Consider the following 17,500-nt stretch of genomic DNA (forward strand, 5'->3'; position numbering starts at 1 on the left):
AGGAGCAGGGAGTAGGTCCTCAATAATGGCCTGGGCCTAAAGTACCAACGTTGCGCATGCACTAAAACGTTGCGTATGCACTAAAACTTTGTGTATGCACAAAAACGCTGCGTATGCACAAAAGCGTTGCGTATGCATGGAACAGATCTGTGCTAGATCAGGACCACATTAGAGGTGCGTTCAAAATAGCAAACAGAGGCAAACCTTCACAAATGTTTTTTGTTTGCTTTGAGTTCACTGAAAATGTTTGGGAACACACAAACCGTTTGAGAAGGTTGTTCTCGGCGAACAAACATAGACGCTGGACTGGACAGTTTAAATCAGATTTAGGTAGGTGTAGTCTGGGGTAGGTGTAGTCTGGGGTGGGTGTAGTCTGGGGTAGGTGTAGGCAGGGGCGGACTGGCCATCGGGGATACCGGGGGAATCCCCGGTGGGCCGACGGGGTTGGGAATGGGGGTGGCCCACTGTTTTCACCAACTGGCGCACCCACTCAGACCGCTGAAACCCCTACAACTTTATTCCATATCACACAGAATACGTGTAGTTTGCTCTTAGCCTTTTGACAAACCAAAAGCACTGACTTATGTTTATAGTTCTCCTCGCGCTCTGTATTCACACTCATGGTGCCTATTTTTCTAAACATTTCTGAAGTGTCTTCTGAAATGTGTTCTTACGGACTTCAGAAGTTTAACGTAAGAAAAAAGATCTCCACCTTATTAATGAACGCCTGAAAATGGGTTCTTACACAGCCGAAGTGTTCTCAGCTGTGCGGATTGAGGATGAGGATTCTTAAATTTGGATTTGCATACATACACCCCCCGTCAAGGCACGCAACCGTAGTGAAGTGTGCAGTCAGCCCTAGCCTGAAACTCTGATCCATTTACGACTGTTATTTCGCATTCTGAAATTCTGGTCTAAATTCAAAACGAATCCCAGATGATAAAACGTTCATGAATGCCCGGCCTAAAACATCATTAGTGGAGTTCAAAAGAAATTCCTTCTTAAATTCTTCTGAACTGCGTTCGAGAATTAGGCTCATGCTTTACTCATCTAATCTCTTCGGTCAGTCTAACTTTGTTTTAGGTGTTATTAAATGTCAATCACTCTAGCCTACATTTTATTTTATTTATTTTAATTCTTTGTGGCCTTTCCTGTTATTGTATATGTAAAGCACATTGGCTTGCATAAATAAATAAATAAATAAATACGTAAAGTTGCCTGGTCTTGCCTACTCAACACTTGCGTCACTCGCTAGCAGACGAAGTTGTTTTTGAGAGTGAGAGCATGTCATCGGCACCAAAACGCAAAGGTGGAGCTGAAAAGCTCAGTGAGAAAAAGAAAAGATGTCTGGAGGAAGGTGCATCAAAATATGCAAAAATCTCTGATTTATTTGGGAAACCACCGACTGTTGACAGTGATAAGGTAAGTTGCTGACGGCCAATGTTAGCTTGCTTTTCACAAATGAGGTAACGTTCCCTAGAAGCTAGCCTAACTAATGTTAGGTAGATGTCCAAAATTGAGACCGTTATGATCTGGTAAAATAAGCAAGCTGGCACTGTTGTCATCATCGAGATTATCCATTTTAACATGTTAGCCGTAGTCACTTGCTTACAATTGATGAGCAAGCTATCCATGGTGGTAGTTGTAAAGAGGGCAATCTTATCATTTCTAATAACTTAAGTTAACCAGCTAGCTTGTTATGCTAAAATCACTGTGTTACACACAACACTTACATTATAAACAATGTTAATATGTTATCTAGATTGATGATTCTGCTGCTGGAAGCAGCAGCCAGGGCCCCCAGAGCCAAGATAAGACCCAGGGTACAATGTACACCGTAAGTTACACTTTAATATACAAAAATAGTGTATTTCAATTCAGGACATGTATTTAAAGTATATTTATCTAATACACTTTGAGTGTACTAACCAATAGTGGAAATTTAAGTACAAAAAAGTATCCTTAGTACATTTAAATGTAATGTACTTAAGTGTAGTTTTTTTTCACCTCGGGCACTAATATTAAATACTACCATAGTTTGCTGATAGTGTTGTGTCAATGGTTTAACATACTTACATAATAATCTCTATTTACCACTCATGTAGGCTGAAGATGACAGTGACGCCACTGACTGGTCAATACATGCGATGCATTGAGTGGGCAACGTGCCGTGTACTGACTGGGCAACGCGCCGTGTACTGACTGGGCAGCGCGCTGTGTATTGAGTGGGCCGGTCTGACAGTAACTCCCGGGCCACTTTTTTCCCCCAGTCCGCCCCTGGGTGTGGGTGTAGTCTGGGGTGGGTGTACTCTGGGGTGGGTGTAGTCTGGGGTGGGTGTAGTCTGGGGTGGGTGTAGGTGTAGTCTGGTGTAGGTGTAGTCTGGGGTGGGTGTAGGTGTAGTCTGGGGTGGGTGTAGTCTGGGGTGGGTGTAGTCTGGGGTGGTTGTAGTCTGGGGTGGGTGTAGTCTGGGGTGGGTGTAGTCTGGGGTGGGTGTAGGTGTAGTCTGGGGTGGGTGTAGGTGTAGTCTGGGGTGGGTGTAGTCTGGGGTGGGTGTAGTCTGGGGTGGGTGTACTCTGGGGTGGGTGTAGTCTGGGGCTCACCTTGCGCTATGAAGGGAGTCCTATCCTCTTTGTTGGGGATGGTTTCAGGGCGAGGGGTAGGTGCTGGGGGGCGGTTGGCGATGACCACAGAGTTGCTGGAGCTCAGGATGGTGTCGTACTCTTCGTCGTTCACACCCAGAGGTGCGTATGGGTCTTCCTCTTCATCATCCTCCTCTTCCTCATCCCTACCTGCTTGCTGTGGGTCCTCAGGTCGGCTGGGCTTGGGCTTACCTGAAAGGCCCAATCAAGAGACAGGTAAGCTTCTACCACCCTAGAGTAAATACTAACAGATATACAAGGTCTTTTATACCATCAGTAATGGAGGTTATACACTCCTAGAGTAAATAGAGTAACGAATATACGAGGTCTTTTTATACCATCAGTGACTGGCTCTTTAAACAAAATGAGATTTGGCCTGTAACTATCTGTGAATGTGATACAGTGTCCCCCATTTTTCATTTTCTATTTGTCTTTCCTTCTTGCTGCTTTTTTGGACGGATCTGGTGGCAATGAAGAATGACAACAAATTTCCCTCGGGATTAATAAAGTATCTAACCGTGTACTTGTGTTTACGTATGTATGTCTATATTCTATGAATAGATAGATAGATAGATGGATACTTTATTAATCCCGAGGGAAATTTAGGCCATCCAGTAGCTTATACACTTAACTTAACTCACAAACATACATACACAAATCACAGTAGAAAACAATACACAACATGTTCACAGGGAGTGGGGTGTATACAGATACAGGATAGGTCTGGCCCTATATTACAGTGTGCATTGATTGTGTCAGTGTTGATGTCCACGAGGATATATATGCTGTGGATTCCTTTTTAAATCTTTCATTATTGGTGTTTGCCAGCCAGTTGTCCCTCAGGGACATACAAGCTTCATTCTACTCTACTCTATTCTAATTGGTGATACGGTACTATATAGTAATCTAAAAGCACTCATAAGGTCACACCAGGGCCATGCATGTCCAGCTGTTCTTTGACGCAGATTGAAGGAGGTCTATTCCATTCCCGTCAGGTCCTTGAAGCAAATTGAAGGAGGCATAGTCCTGTGCTTTGCTGTTTATTCTCTACGGTAGCAGGCACAGGACCCTGGACCGCACTGAAAAACCTTTACTCTGAAAACACCCGGCCTTGTTGGAGGGATCACAATTAATTCACGTAACCATGGTTACATTAGTAACCTTGGATCTGTACTGCCGGCCAATTTTAAGGAAGAGTTATTAGTTTCAACAATACACACGCTCACACACACACACACACACACACACTCATGCACATGCTCTTTCTCTCTCACACACACACAAATACACTCTCACTTACACACACGCACACACACACACACAGTTATTAGTTTCAACAGTACAGGCGCTCAGAAGGTTGGAAGCTCTTTCAAGCCTGACTGCTCCGAAGGACGTGGAACACAGAGAGAGAGAGAGAGAGAGAGAGAGAGACCCCCAGATTCACACCCCGATATACATCGATAAGTCAACCACTTTAATAGTCTCTGTACTGATTGTCGCAGTATGGGCCATGGCAGGCGGAGCGAAGGGGCCTTCCGCTCGCAGCAGAGCTCATTTGGAGACGCAAGCCAGGTGGAGAGCAATCATCGCACAATAGGAGGCTCCTCACTTTGGGTGCTGCATTACTGTCAATCACTCTCCCTGCACTCACACACACACACACACACGCATGCACATGCTCTTTCTCACACACACACACGCACACACACACACACACACACACACGCTCACTTACACACACACACACACATGTACATGCTCTTTCACACACACACACACACACACACACACACACACACACACACACACACACACACCACACACACACACACACACACGCTCACTTACACACACACACAGGCAAACTCTCTCATGCACACACACACACACACACACACTGTGCGTCTCTCTGCACTTACCTGCAGTGCTCATCATTTCATACACACTGGAGTCTTCACCTTCCTCTCTGTTCTGGATGTTCTGTAACACACACAACACACACAACACACACATACATATGTGAAAACACACACACACACACACACAAAGGGGACAACAAGGGGACACTGATGCTCATTTTCAATGTTCATCATTTTATTTTGGGGGTCTACTAGAACATCTTTATATTCACTTAATATTCTTAATGTCTTTATATTCACCTAATATTCTTAATGTCTTTATATTCACTTAATATTCTTAATATCTTTATATTCACCCTCTGTCTGAAATTATTTGTTGAACCTCCTGTCCCCATCCCACCCCCCGATGAGGCCAGTGTGTTCTGATTGGTCACCTCCGCAGGTAATGACATCATCATTAGACAATAAGTACTGTCGCAAGATTGCGTCATCATGTAACAGAGGAAAAGGCTGCTATTCCAAAGAAGCGTTTCAGGCAGCTGAGAAAAGGGGTTTCTGTGGGAGAGAGTTACTCCCTCTGGCGTGTACTTTGGGTTTTTGTAACTTGCAGGCGGTTTCATGCACAAAAAGTTATATAACTCACTAGCGGAAAGGGAAATCCCAGAAAAGCATGAGTTTGATTGGCAAATTACATTACACACACACACACACACACACACACACACACACACAACCACACACACACACACACACACATACAACCAACCACACACACACACACACACACACACACACACACACACACACACACACACACACTGCACTGACATTCAAACCCTCTCTCTACCTGATGGCCTCAGTTATGAATCATAAATATGAAGAATAAAGATATATAACTCACTAGCGGAAAGGGAAAACCCAGAAAAGCATGAGTTTGATTGGCAAATTACATTACACACACACACACACACAGACACACAAACACACACACACAACCACACACACACACCCACACACACACACACACACACACTGCACTGACATTCAAACCCACTCTCTACCTGATGCCCTCAGTTATGAATCATAAATATGAAGAATAAAGATGATGGCCTCCTCACCATCTAGTCTGTGTGGTATCCCATCCTATATACACTGCACATACACTGCACATACACTGCACATACACTACACATACACTACACATACACTACACATATACTGCACATACTGTGCATAACACGAACTATGCCATACATGCTGACAGTACATTTCAAATGCCTCCTGTCAGAATCAGAATCAGAATTGTTTTTATTGCCAAGTAATACGCCTACCACAAATTTGTTTTGGCATATTGGTGCAGACAATAAACATAAACATAAACAACTGTTGGTTGGCGTGTCATAATACCAAGGGCTACAACCCAAGTTCACAAGTTGGGCAAGACGCTAATGGGTACAGACTGCCAGTGGCAGTGTTAGTCTAACCTCGCCATACCCAGCGCACAGTTGGCATGGCGCTGGTTGTCCCAACGATGCCAGCTGTAAATCGTGTGGCACAATGCTACTGCTGTGTGGAGAGAACTTCTAAGGGAGAGCTGTGTCTGTGTGTGTGTGTGTGTGTGTGTGTGTGTGTGTGTCCGTGTGTGCGTGTGTGTGTGTTCTAACGGAGAGATTGCCAGGGCTTTGGGCGGGAGCGGGTCAGACCAACAGTGACCGCTAATCACATGATTGGGAGCTGGAGGAGAACTCGTCTAATTGTCTGATCATAGATTGTCAGTCGCTACCCCTTCAAACGTACCATTAAGCTGAGTGAATCATCGGATGCCATCGGACAGCGCACGGCCCTCGTGTTTTGACGGTCGCTGTGGCAACCCGAGACAGGGGATGTTTGAAATGGGATGCTACTTTTTGAAGCAGGCTTTTTTTTTTCTGGTGGCAATGAGCCCTGTCATTTGGCCAAAAGAAAAAAGGGGAATCTGTCATTGAAAAGCCCATCGTTGAAGTATAGTCATAATCTTAGCCATGGGTGTCTAGGGATGCATGTGCAATGTTCTTGTTCTTTTTTTTTCTTCTGTTTTGCCTATCTTTTCATATTCTTTCTTTCTCTCCTTCTTTCTTTCTCTCTTTCCTTCTTTCTTTCTTGTCTTTTCCTGTGTGCTGTGAATATACTTGTCCTGTATGAACATGACTTTCCATACAGGCAGCGTCTCAGCCAGCCCAAACATCTTCTCAGGACCCAAGGGAAAATGCCTCTGCCATGCCAGTAAAACTCATTTGTATTTAAATAGATATTGCCTTTTGGTTAGATTCAGCACTGAAAGGTATACATTATAAACACCCTCACTGCTATGCTAGCATGAGAGAGAGAGAGAGAAAGAGAGAGAGAGAGAGAGAGAAAGAGATTGCAAAGGAGGAAATGTTTAAACCTGTATACTCCAAGACAAAGGCTACTTAGATGGTCTCTTAGCAACAACTCCCATTGAGAAGCAATAATAGCCCATCTTTCCCGTCTCTCAATATTGATAATCCACATTAGACTTTCAGCGTTGTGCATGAATACATTCATTAGCGCACAAAGGCAGCGCTGACAGAGAGACAAGCCCTGCCAATTACATCTCACGGTGGCGGAGGATTTGGAGGCATCGCTTTGATGTCGGACATAAACGCACGGAGCGGCTGAGGCGAGTAGGCTTGCGTTTCCATGAATAATGGAGATCGGCGAGATCCCGGGGAAGATGATGATGATGTGATAATGTGATGAAGAGTAGGTATCAAAGCCACTAAAGGAGGGGGGCGGGACAACAAGAAAATATGAGAGAATTGATACGGACACAGTTGGCTCATTAAGACTTTTTCTAATGAATTTCATAATTGGAAGGGACAGTCATTACAAAACAACATAACAGACTTACTGATAGATAGCAAGAAATACAAGATGGAAGTAGATAATAGACACTTACACAGCGTTTACTCCGTTTGCTTCATTCTGGTTTATTATTGACAATAATGAAATGTGGTTATAAGGGTGTTATAAGTAAATCGTTTTTTTATATGGTCAATTGGTGCATTAAGTGAATTAACAAAAAAATCAACGACAGTCAACCAGGATAACAAGGTTGAGATTCATGATAAGGATTTTATTTCTGACTTGCCTTTAGAACTGCAGAACATTATAACATGGAATGAAAATAATAAGTGTTTTATTTTTCTCTCTAGCAACAGGTCACGTGTGGTTTGTACACCTCCTCACATCTTTATTATCACCCTTTCATCTTGCTTTTTCGCACTATCGTTTGTGGCTAATGTATGCAGGCAGTCACACCCACACAAGTGTGACTGTCTCTCTCCAGTAAGAGATTAACCCTCCTGGGTCTCACACACACACACACACACACACACACACACACACACACACACACAAACTCAAACACACACAAGTGTGACTGTCTCTCTCCAGTAAGAGATGAGCACTCCTGGGTGTTTCCTGAAGAGTCGTTTCACACACACACTGTCTCACACACACACACACACACACACACATACCTACAAAGAGTTGTTGTGCCATAACCACCGTTAAGCATTTGGTATACTTCTGCAGACACGGTCTGCGCACGGTCCCTGCACCGTGCAAATTACAAAAAATGTCGTCATCCATATAGCAAAATGTTGACATGTCCATGTTGACTGGATTAGGGTGTGTGTGTGTGCACTGTAAACCCAAACAGTTCTACTAACTTATTAAAATGATGTATTCATTACTTAAAACCTGGTATTTAGTTGACCCAACTTTAAATGTATTAGTTTTCTGAGCAAGTGAAGACGTTTTAATTGTATTGAAATGTATTTGTTTGAGTAAACATTGCCTGATAACTCATATTTTTTTTGTTTCATTCAAACGTGACGTCTGACGTCATCAACGTCGTTGCAGGACTAGTTCAGAACAGAATCAGAGATCTTGTGATGAGAGACAGAGACAGCAGACTTAATAATTGTATAGTATCAGTTAGACTTCTATAAGCATGTTCCTCCTGTAGAAGAGGAGTCGACCAACTTTGTAGGGTGACCATATTTGAGTTTGTGAAAAAGAGGACACTTCGTCGCGGGGAGGGGCGTGGTAGTGTGTAGCATACAGATGACCCCCGCCCCCTCCCCCCGCGACGGAATTTTGACACCTTTTCCACATGCAGATGTCATGTGCTGTTGTAAACAATGCAACTAGTGGAAGCGGCACGGTGCTCAGTGTTGCCAGATTTGGAAATGGTGAAGTATCGTATTAAATGCTCAAAATGATCGTCTTTGGAGGATAATTATCGTGAATCTGGCAACACTGAGAGGCCGGTCGACCAATGACAGTTCTCGCTACAGTCAGAGCTTGTGCTAGAAGGTGGAACGTAAGGGAGATACCCTTTCCTAAACTTGTAAGGGCGTACAAACTAGTTTGTGAAGGACCCAGAGAAACACAAATATCCGACGAGGCAAAATCCCGGACGATTTTGCAATCACTGCCGGACGCATGTCCGGGTAAAAGAGGACGTCTGGTCACCCCACCAAAGGAGATATTTTAGTAATCCTGTCGCTGCTAAGCGTCCTTATCTGGTAAGTAAACAGTGTTTTTTAGGTGTTTGTTGCGACAAAATTGCGGGAGCAAGTGAAATTGCGATAAGAAGTGGCTAATTTCCCTCTTTGTAATTATTATTGAGTAATCACGTTTTGGCTGTCAAGTAGCAAGTTCAGTTGCACGACTGTTGGCGCTGGCGGCTAGGAAGCTAAAGAGCTAAAGAGCTAGTTAGTGGGTTATTTCCCCCCAAATATGTTCATGTGCAAAGTAAACAACAATCAATTGTTTATGTTGAAAACAACTCATGTTCTACAGAAACACCATATAATTCATATCAGCATGCTAAGGTTATATGTAACTTTTTAGCAGCTAGCTAGCTTCTATGTGTTTTAATGGATCTGATGGATAAAAGTGTTAGCAGCAAGCTAACAATAATGGTCGAGAACTTCAGTTAAGACCTACAATATTCTTTTTGCCCTGACAGCATTCGTTTTGCATATAAACAACAAACCGATTTGATGTAGACATATAAGAAGAGGAGTCAACCAAAGGAGATATTTTTTGTGTACAGGCATCACGGACTGGCACGACAGCAGAGGTGCTACGGGTGATCCTCGAGGCTTATGACCTTCAGGTATGTCTAGGTGATCACATTTTGTTTGTCACTGAAACTTTAATATTAGTTGATACTATGTATTATTAATTGCCAGTTTTTTTGTAAGTGTTTCCATTGAAACTCTCCTGGTAATTGTATTGATGGTGTTTTGCAGGAGGAGTAGGAGCCAGATTTTGATGATGCTCCTGTTGCTCTCCTTACATCGGGCCCCGACCCCTTCAGCTGCGAGAACATCTTTGAATTGGGTGCAGAGGATTTCTGAGGCATTTATGTTGTTGTTTGGCCTGACATATGCTTTCAATTTAGAATATCCCAAAAAACTCACGCACACCTTCTCATACAGAACCTTTTTATGTGTCTGGAAGACAACAAAACCTCTGAAACCGTCCTTACTCACCTTAAAAAATTATTTGTTGAAATAAACGATTTGTTGTTGACTTGTTAACTTTGTAACACTGTTCTTTAAAGCTTTAATGTAATCTTTTATTTTGTCAGTTGTTTTACAAGAAATATAAATGATGTGATACCTCTTAAGTTTTCTCATCTCACTCTTTTTAATAGAAATCTTACATAGATTTTAATGTTTCTTGTAGAGTAACTTTCAGTTTAAAGTCAGTTTGTAAACACAACCAGAAAATCAGTATATGTGGTCAATAATTGAAAATAAGTAGTGCTCAATTAAAAAAAGTTAGCTATTTAAGTATTACCTACTCAGAATAATCAAGCGGAGTTAACTTAAAAAAAAGTATTATTTACTCAGAATAATTAAGTTGAACTCTGAGTTGAACTATTAAGTGCACTGAACTTGATTTTTAAGGCTTAAAACTTAATTTTATTTTGTGTTGTTGAGTGAAAATAATTTAGTACATAGAGGTTAAAAGATTTAAGTATAAAAATATTTGAATATAAGTTCAGAGAACTTAAAAATTATGAAAACGATAACAAAATAAATCAGTATAGCCGATGTATCATTTTTAAGTTAAGTTTACTTAAAAATAATAATATATGTACTCAAATTTTATTATGTAATCGGTTACATCAAAAGTTTTAAGTACTCTGAACTTGTTCAGGTTTACAGTGTGTGTAAGTTAGCGTGTGTGTGTGTGTGTGAGTCTGTACGGACATATCGGTGTTGACTGCGAATGTGAAACTGCCTGCGCTCAGTACAATAAGATGGAAGTGGGCGCACGCTTAGCTTGGCCGTATTCTCTTGTCCGCAACAGCACAAAACACACTAATGCACACGTCAGTATCCATATTGTGCAAAGCCGCGTCCGCAGAAGTGATGGAGAGACGACATTTGAGCCGTCTCTCTTGGCCACTATGTTTGTTGCATCCCAGAGTCGCAGGTGCATTTTAACCCTGCAAACGCTATAGTGTATTAGTGTAGCATAAGGCCACCAGTCAGGCACAGATCCTCAGGATAACTGCTGAGTCAGGCACAGATACTCATGATAACTGCTGAGTCATGCACAGATCCTCCAGATAACTGCTGAGTCATGCACAGATCCTCAGGATAACTGCTGAGTCATGCACAGATCCTCATGATATCTGCTGAGTCAGGCACAGAGCTGTTCTGAGCTGGTGCGAATCCTGCCTATGTAGATGTTTTACAGTGTTATCTACTCTTAAACGTGTTAACATAATAAATAGCAATCAGTTTAATCGGTTCTGTAGCTATAGGACACGTGTGTTTAATTCACCTCCTCTTTCCCCCTCTTTCGTCTTGTTTTTTCTCACTATCGTCCCCTAGTGTATGCAGGCAATCACACCTACACAAAAATGTGTGCTGATACGTCCAGCTTCAGCAACAGCTGCATCTACAGTCTGTCAAGTTTAATGGCTGTAAAAAATATGTGTGAAATCTCCGCCATTTTAAACTCCCTCCAGCAGCTTCACTTGAGTTGGCTGAGAGGTCCTTCTCAACTTGAGTGTACATGTGAGTGAGACACACAGGACATACAGGACCAGGCTCAGCTCCAGTCCACACAGGACATACAGGGCCAGGAGCGCTCAGCTCCAGTCCAGCTGTCTTTGGGGGTGAGTCAAATAAGACAAAATTATAAAACCGCACCCTCAAGCGTATACTCTTTTTGTTATCGATTTCTTGGATGCATATTTAACGACGAGCGCGTCTCTGCACTAAGCCACCTTCTGCATCTGAGAGGTCCTTCTCAACTTGAGTGTACATGTGAGTGAGACACACAGGACATACAGGACCAGGCTCAGCTCCAGTCCACACAGGACATACAGGGCCAGGAGCGCTCAGCTCCAGTCCAGCTGTCTTTGGGGGTGAGTCAAATAAGACAAAATTATAAAACCGCACCCTCAAGCGTATACTCTTTTTGTTATCGATTTCTTGGATGCATATTTAACGACGAGCGCGTCTCTGCACTAAGCCACCTTCTGCATCTTACAAAGAACAACACAGGCTGTGGTTTGGTTAGACCGCAGGTGGGCCATGTGATGTCCCAAGGGTGCACCAGGTCAAAGGCAGCACGTTTAGTTTGACCCGACACCCAGGTCGTTCATTAGGTTGACTAAACGACGACAGGAAGAGGGGGGTTGGAGCAGACGACTAAACATCAGATCTAGCCCCTAGGCTCCTTGCTCTCTGGGCTCCTATGGTGGGCGAGTCCTGCTCCGGTGCAGTCCTGCTTCTCAGTCTTGTGTCGTAGATGCCAGTTCCACTCCTGTGTCATCGTCAGTATAGACGACGGCCATGGAGGAGGTTGATTAAGAAACTGATGATGAAGAGAATCAATCAAGGATGAGGATGATGAGAATTTTGTTGGGCCGTAGTTCATGTAGCGAACGAAAGCTTGCAGGCACGTTCTCTTTTGAAGAGATTTCGCCTTAGATTTGAGTCCAGACCTCAGTAGGGGGTGGAGATGTGGCCATTAGGAAGCTATCTGAGAGAGTGGAAGTGTGTTTGTAAAGAACCAAATGAACCGTAACTAATGTCATTTCACACACACACACACACACACACACACTCTTTCTTCTTCTCTCCCACACACACACACACTCACACACATACACACACACTCTCTTTCTCCCTCTCTCCTTCCTGCACACACACACACACACACATTCTCTCTCCTTCTCTCTCTCACTGATTCAGCATACCATTACATTGAAAATTAGTAGCTAATGGGCTGTGACAGGATGTCAGAGAGAAGAAATGTGTATACTGCTGACCAGCTGGGCAAGTGCACAAAAATACTGAAAATATCTTTAAATGTGTTTTTCTTCCTGCAATTCCCTGCCCCCCCCCCCCTTTCTTCTAGAAACTCCATGCCAGTGACCTTATGACCCCTCTGGTTCTGCCTCACCAAAAGCCTGGCTGGCAAAGCCGCTTGGCTTTCATCATAACCTTCTGCCATCATGCAGGGACGCTTTCGCGCAGGGACGCTAACGGATAGACATTCAGAAGTCACATTGATGGCAAGAGCTGTGGCTTCTGCCAAGGTCGCATTGTTTTGTGAAGGTCTCCTCATGAAGCGAGTGTTGAGTAGCCTTGGGAGTTTAATGGTGTAAAGGGTAAGGGTGGTGTGTGGAATCGGTGGATAATCGACTTCCTTTGAGTCTCCGAGTGATTATATTCCGTTACCTTGAGGAAGTGTTGTACATGTTGTCAGCGCAATGTGACAAAAGTGGATGTGCCTTTGGTAGAAAGTAGAGCAGGCTTTCATGACAGCAGAGTCTAAAATAAAGCCTTTCATGCAGCTTGTGGAGGTGCATAGTGGAAGGCAAAAATATTGACAAATTAGATACAGTATGCCATGTGTTATGGATTAGATTGATATTCACACCGTAGTCATGTCAGCATAACTGGATATGCTTAGCCATTCATGACCACTCATAATTTTAGATTCAATAACCATTTGTGTGACATGCTAATGAACTGACATAGCGTCAACCCTAATTAGCGAGGTTGAGACAGTTTGGAAATCCCTCCAGCAAAGCGTTTTGTATGAATGAAGAGATCTTCAACAGTGTGTCTCAAATGTGTTTTCTCAGATAGAAAGCTTTAGTATTTGCTGTTCATCCCTGTACGAGGCCTTTTTCACTTTCATGGCAACCGCGGCCATAGAAAGAGAGAATTAAGTGGTGAAAAGAACATGGAATGTAGGATCATGCGTCACCATGGATACCTCGGATCAAATAGAATGAGATGATAGAACCTATGATGAATGGTTAAGCTGATGCTGACAGACAACTGAGGAACTGAGGTCATGGACTTCAGAAAGCTCTGTTGACCTAACGTCACTGTGGCCTTTGTGTTCCTGTACGATGTATTAGCGCGCAGAGCAAAGCTGTGTGTGTGTGTGTGTGTGTGTGTGTGTGTGTGTGTGTGTGTGTGTGTGTGTGTGTGTGTGTGTGTGTGTGTGTGTGTGTGTGTGTGTGTGTGTGTGTGTGTGTGTACATCTGAACACTGTGATCTGGCTCTCCCTCAGGGGAGAAGGAGAGGATGATGAGCTCTCCGTCAGGCTTAGAGAGCGACCATCGTTCACAGGAAGTGTGTCACGCAGAGGTAAGACTGAGGACATGACTCCAGTGATGAGCTGCGCTTTAAATAGCTTACGGCTGAAAGCATCAAAAAGCGTCTATTTAAATGAAGGAGATGATCTCCAGCTGCTGTCGTCTTTATGAAACAAACAAAAGAGCTGGGGGGGTCAGCAGGCAATACGCCGCTACGCAAAACACCTGTAACTTTAAAGTTCAACTTGCGTGAAGGAGTATTTCTCTCAGTGAAACTTCCCCTATGAAATGGCAATAAAATCACAAATAAGAGAAACCGTATAACATCGAGTCCTCTGCGCGTTGGGATCCTGTTGGGATTGTGTTTTTCATCAATGACCGATGGACTATACATTATCCCTTACATAATACTCATCAGTGACCGATGGACTATACATTATCCCTTACATAATACTCATCAGTGACCGATGGACTATACATTATCCCTTACGTAATATTCAAGCACAATTAAAACCAATAACTCCTTAAAGAGGTCTCCGCCTGTCTCTGCCCTTGTCCAGGAGGCCTGCCCTTGCTATGCCAGAGAGAAAGAGAGGAGAGAGAAAAGAGGGTGAGATAGAAAGAGATTAACACTATTTAAAGGGGTGTGCATTAGACTGACATGATTCCATCATAACCATGACATGACACCTGTCATGAACATGATGGAGTCTTTATGAATGTGTATGACTGTTGTCATTAAGTGTCATTTGATCAATTATTATTTAATGCAAAGTTGACAGTGTTAGGGACATCTTTACTTTACAGTAACAGTTGCCAACATAACCTGTCAATGTCTTTGTTATGACAAAATTGGCTGAATGAGAGAGAGAGAGAGAGAAAGAAAGGAGGAAGAGAAACATCTTTGACGTCTCTACACCTTGCTCATTATGTCAGCAGGAAGGAAGGAGAGTAAAATGGTAGATGAGGGAAGAACAGTAAGTAAGTAAGTAAGACTTTATTTATATAGCACATTTCATACAAGAGTTGCAGTTCAAAGTGATTTACATAAAATCAATAAAAACAAGCAGCAAGAGCGATGCTTGGAGTAAAATAATGATCAACATCGTATCAGAACCTGATGTTCCGATAGGCTTCTTGGATTACTATATAAGAACAGGCGGGAACCTTTCTGCTCTTGTCCATGAGGCCTCCCTCCTGTCAGTGTCCAGCTCTAAGCCCAGGCCTCCCTCCTGTCAGTGTCCAGCTCTAAGCCCAGGCCTCCCTCCTGTCTGTGACCAGCTCTAAGCCCAGGCTGAGCGAGAGAGAACTGGAGACGCAGACTAATCATTCCTGCCTCAGGCGCTGCGGACAGGTTTACTACCGGCTCGCCGCTAACGAGTAGCTGGGCCTGTACATAATTAACACGCCGTCGACGCCCTCATTAAACTTTCATTCTCACCATTAGGCTGTTGATTTGCCTGAATAATGAATGGGCTGAAATCACTGGTATGTCTGTGACTAGGGATATGGTGGTTTGGTGAGCTAAAATCACTGGTATGTGTGTGACTAGGGATAGGGTGGTTTGGTGAGCTAAAATCACTGGTATGTGTGTGACTAGGGATAGGGTGGTGAAGGTTTGGTGAAGCTCGGTGAGCTTGAAACGGCTAAGGCAGACGTGGAAAGCTCCCGTTCAGGTTACTGCCAGCGGTGTATGTGTGTGACTATGTGTGCAGACGTGACACGCTCCCGTTCAGGGTACTGCCAGCGGTGTATGTGTGTGTGACTATGTGCCAGCGGTGGTGTTTTGTCTGAGCTGTGCACTGAAAATGACCTGAACTCGAGAGTTAATCAAAATTCAATTCAGTGGAAATGTGATTTGTGACTGCTTCAGTTCCGCCTCTCATCCAGGGCTTTTACTTTGGGAAGGGAAATGAGGATTGTCCTGAGGAGAGAGGCATGAGATTCCTGGAATTACATTCTGGAATTACTATAATAATCACATATTAGTCACAATCCCAGACCACAGAGATATTCTTATCTAATCTTATTCCAACCTTTTTCTCTCTTTTTTTTCCACTTTTTTTTTTTTAAATCTTTCCGTCTCTGTTTCCTCTCTCCCCCGCTTTGATCCTCATTTGACTATTTTTCTCCATCTCCCCTTTTCTCTTCTATTCTCACATTCTTTCATTCTTCACTCTGACTCAAATCTTCCTCTTGTAATATCTCTCCCTAATTTTCTCAATCAATCTCTCACACTTTGACTCCCTCGTGTGTGTGAGTGTGTGCGAGTGTGTGCGAGTGAGAGTGTGTGTGTGCGAGTGTGTGTGTCTGTGTCTGTGTGTGTGTGTGTGTGTATGTGTGTGTGTGTGTGTGTGAGTGTGTATTATAGCTGTCTTCCTGTGCTAAACATTCTGCGTGTGTGTCACAGAGAGAGACTGTGCATTTCAGACTTAGCGTGCATATAGCGGAAACAGTCTGTGTGTGTGTGTGTGTGTGTGTGTGTGTGTGTGTGTGTGCGCGCGTGCATGTGTGTTTGTGCTTGTGTGTGTGCGTGTGTATGTGTGTGTGTGTGCATGTGTGTGTGCGCGCACATGTGTGTGTGTGATTGTGTATTTCAGACTTAGCGTGCATATAGCGGAAACAGTGTGTTTGATCAGATCTCTGTTCCATCTGCATTCGCTCACAATTAGTAGCGTTGCTAGGGGAAAGATAACTCTGCAACAGATGTTGGACCATCTACCGTTCCCATTGGGAAACAACATTGTCTGTGTGTGTGTGTGTGTGCGTGTGTGTGTGTGTACGTGTGTGTGTGTGTAGGTGTGTGTGTGAGTCTCTGTGCTCAGAAATGTGTGAGAGAAGTGGTGAGCAATCCAATACAACCCCTGGCAAGGGATCTCTCAAGCAAAACTAAACATTAAAGTCTTGCTCTTTCACATGCACGGACACACACACACACACGCACACACATACACACACACACACACACACACACACACACACGCACACACACACACACACGCACACACACACACGCACACATACACATACAGAAGGAGATAAAAAATCCACTGGGACGTTTTCTTCATACTTCCATATCTCTCTCACCTTAAGCCAAGGAACATGTTTGTCTGTCTGTCTCTCTGCATGTCTGTTTGCCCGCCTGTCTCTGTTTGTGTGTCCGTGTGTCTGTCTCTCTGCATGTGTGTTTGTGTGTGTGTATGTGTGTCTAACTTCACTTTACTTCATAATACAGTCTTGTGGGACCTCTATCTAAATTAGGCTGATGTCATGTCTGACTAAACCAGCCACTTTTCAGTTTCACTTTTCAAGAACAATGATCATGTACATCAGATTTGTACTA

General features: G+C 43.5%; 1 protein-coding gene across 1 annotated transcript in view; it reads right to left on the minus strand.

The window, feature by feature from the left end:
* The window catches only part of LOC116224756 (B-cell scaffold protein with ankyrin repeats-like), a 54,756-nt gene that overhangs the window by 22,453 nt on the left and 14,803 nt on the right, over window positions 1–17,500 (minus strand). The window contains exons 3-4 of the mRNA XM_031585560.2: window positions 4,560–4,620; window positions 2,602–2,832 (exon numbers count right to left, since the gene is read on the minus strand). Coding sequence (XP_031441420.2) covers window positions 2,602–2,832; window positions 4,560–4,620 — 292 coding nt within the window. The remainder of the gene's footprint in view (window positions 1–2,601; window positions 2,833–4,559; window positions 4,621–17,500) is intronic.

Source organism: Clupea harengus, chromosome 18 (assembly GCF_900700415.2).
Source record: "Clupea harengus chromosome 18, Ch_v2.0.2, whole genome shotgun sequence".
NCBI classification, from domain to species: domain Eukaryota; kingdom Metazoa; phylum Chordata; class Actinopteri; order Clupeiformes; family Clupeidae; genus Clupea; species Clupea harengus.